Source organism: Bufo gargarizans, unplaced genomic scaffold (genome assembly GCF_014858855.1).
Source record: "Bufo gargarizans isolate SCDJY-AF-19 unplaced genomic scaffold, ASM1485885v1 fragScaff_scaffold_762_pilon, whole genome shotgun sequence".
Lineage (NCBI taxonomy): Eukaryota > Metazoa > Chordata > Amphibia > Anura > Bufonidae > Bufo > Bufo gargarizans.
In genome coordinates, this window is record NW_025334180.1 from 37,874 (window position 1) to 40,804 (window position 2,931).

General features: G+C 53.9%; 1 protein-coding gene across 1 annotated transcript; it reads right to left on the reverse strand.

The window, feature by feature from the left end:
• Positions 1-268: 268 nt before the first annotated feature.
• Positions 269-1,856, reverse strand: ESRRB (estrogen related receptor beta). The gene is made up of 6 exons (XM_044273566.1): positions 1,601-1,856; positions 1,402-1,518; positions 1,223-1,330; positions 966-1,133; positions 594-863; positions 269-519 (listed from the first exon to the last, which is right to left on the reverse strand). The coding sequence occupies exons 1-6, from the start codon at positions 1,854-1,856 to the stop codon at positions 269-271; spliced, it is 1,170 nt and encodes a 389-aa protein (XP_044129501.1).
• Positions 1,857-2,931: the final 1,075 nt, after the last annotated feature.

Sequence of the window (2,931 nt, forward strand, 5' to 3'; positions counted from 1 at the left end):
ACACTCTGTATTCTGTGAAGGCGCTCATTTGTGTGCTTGTTACACCCTGTATTTTGTGCAGATGCTCATCTTTGTGCTGGTTACACCCTGTATTTTGTGCAGATTCTCATCTGTGTGCTTGTTACACCCTGTGTTCTGTGAAGGCGCTCATCTGTGTGCTTGTTACACCCTGTCTTCTGCACCGGTGGCCATCTGTGTGCTTGTTACTCTCCGTTTCTCCACAGGTAGGTGTGCTGGTGTCTGCAGGTCCCTAGATTGGGCGTTACACTTATTGGTCACACTTTGCCTCCAACATTTCCAGGAACAGTTTGTGCATGGACACCGTGCCCTGAGCTCTCGCCCTGTGGAAGTGCAGCACCACTTTACTGGCCGTTTGGCGCAGCAGAGGAAGGGTGAGTAGGAGCTGCCCGGCTCTCCGCGGCTCCTCCCGATACTGGTTACTGTCGTAATCATGCAGAGCGTCCTGAAGAAGATCCTGCAGCCTCTGCACGCTCTGCACATCCTCTATGCGCAGGAGATCTGTAAGACAGAAGGTGGCAGAGAGCAGCAGGCACAGCAGAGGCGGCACAGCTAGAGTTGTGGGAACGACTTACCTGCATTAGTGAGCACCAAGGCTTTTAAAGTGACATACTCTTCTTTGTCGAGCCGGAGGGTGCGGTATCTGTGGACCAGGTGCAGGGTGCAGAGGTAGAGGTCACGCAGGCCGCACACCCGGGACCTCAGCTCATCAACAACGTAATCTTCGGCATACACCAGCTCACCCTGGAAGGGTAGAGAACGGTGCACGACGCCCAGCAGCAGGATCTCCATCCAGGACCCTTGTAGTAGACTCATCTGATCGGCCAGCGAGAGGGAGGAGAATCCTGGAGAAGAGTCTGCTGGTCAGTCAGACTGTAGGGAGGCTGGATCATATGAAGGAGGGTCGGGGAGGGGGTACATCTTAGATACAGGTGGAGCAGACTAACCAGGAATATGTTTCGCCCACCCAATGGTCAGCACAAGCTCCCGGTCAGCGAGTTCACACAGGGTGCTGAGGGCATTGATGTCCGTCTCAGGAAGGCCGGGGTCCGGCGTGGCGTAAATCTTCTCCGGTTCTGCCATGAGAAGCTGTGACACAACTGATGTCCCTGCGTCTGGCAGAAAAGAGAGGGGATGGATGAGAACCCCCAGCCTTAATATCAAAGACCCCCCCACTGGGGTTCATAGTCCTCAGGAGACTCACATGGCTTCTGGCAGCCGGGCGGGATCTGTGCTCCACCGATCCCCCCACTGGGTTCCCGAAATCTCTTGTACCTCTGCCTCCCACCTCGGACCCGGTCTAGGCGCACTCCTATGAATGGAGACTCAGGGTTATCAAGTGCCTGGTGCCTCCATGGAGGCGCTACCTGGGTCAGGTCGTACCTTCCTTCAGCATCCCAACCTGAAGACACTTGGCAAATCGGCAGGCCTGGCAGGATTTCCTGCGGCGCCTTGTGATCTCGCACCGCTTGGAGGCCGGGCAGCTGTAATCAATGCTACCTGTGGGGGGCGTTATACAAAGCATGTAGCTGACACCATGTCACAGGAAGGTGACCCTCCCAGTACCCCCAGCAGTCACTACCTTGGATTGTACGCTTGAAGAATGCCTTGCAGGCTTCACAGGAGGCCACGCCATAGTGGTACCCTGATGCCACGTCTCCGCACACTAGGCACAGCCTCTTGGGGCATGCTCTGTAGTCACCATTAGGTTGGGGGGAGCTTCTTGTAGGGGAGTCCAGAGAGCTCAGAGACAGACCCAGGACCCCACTAGTGTCAGGACTACATGGCTCCTGCTTCAAGCACCAGCCTGAGGTCAGAGGCTGCTCGTCGGTGGTCATCTGCACCAGGAGGCTGAAGAAAGAAGGAAGCGAATATTAGAGCCAGGACCGGTGGGCGCCCTCTCCTGCCCAGCATGTAATGATGAGAGTGGTGTCGGAACGTGGATGTAGAGACCACGGCCCTCAATATATTTCAAGGTTAATTCATTTATTTATTGTCCGTCCCAAATAGGATCTTTTATAATTGCAAATGGCCAACGTTTCGATCCACTCGGACCTTGATCACGGCCTTACTGCAGGAGATCGGAGGCATCAGGAGGACCTCGCGCCTCCGATCTCCTGCATTGAGGCCGTGATCACTGGACCGAAACGTTGGCCATTTGCAATTATAAAAGATCCTATTTGGGATGGACAATAAATAAATGAATTAACCTTGAAATATAGCGAGGGCCGTGGTCTCTACATCCACGTTCTGCCTGACCGCTGTCCGTTCTCCAGTAACACCGCCAAAGTGGAGAAACGTATAGAGAATCATCACCAGGGAGAAAACCCGAAATATACCAGAGGTACATGAGGTAAAGCCGCACCCGGACTCATCAGCAGAGAATAGGTGTGGAGGGCCAGCGAGTCACTGTGAGGCATCACCCCACACGGGCACAGACCTGCGTACTGTATATCACGCTCCGTATACGCCGTACATAACGTCCCCTCCTCTCCCCGTATATATACCGTACATAACGTCCCCTCCTCTCCCCGTATATATACCGTACATAACGTCCCCTCCTCTCCCCGTATATATACCGTACATACGTCCCCTCCTCTCCCCGTATATATACCGTACATAACGTCCCCTCCTCTCCCGTATATATACCGTAACATAACGTCCCCTCCTCTCCCCGTATATATACCGTACATAACGTCCCCTCCTCTCCCCGTATATATACCGTACATAACGTCCCCTCCTCTCCCGTATATATACCGTACATAACGTCCCCTCCTCTCCCCGTATATATACCGTACATAACGGTCCCCTCCTCTCCCCGTATATATACCGTACTTCCCTCTCCCGTATATACCGTACACGTCCCTCCTCTCCCGTATATATACCGTACATAACGTCCCCTCCTCTCCCCGT

Coding starts and splice junctions, on each gene's coding strand:
- ESRRB (XM_044273566.1), bottom strand. CDS start 1,856: ATGACCACCGACGAGCAGCCTCTGACCTCAGGCTGGTGCTTGAAGCAG. Junction 1,134..1,222: donor GCCCGGCTGCCAGAAGCCAT/GTGAGTCTCCTG, acceptor CTTTTCTGCCAG/ACGCAGGGACATCAGTTGTG. Junction 520..593: donor CTTGGTGCTCACTAATGCAG/GTAAGTCGTTCC, acceptor TCTGTCTTACAG/ATCTCCTGCGCATAGAGGAT.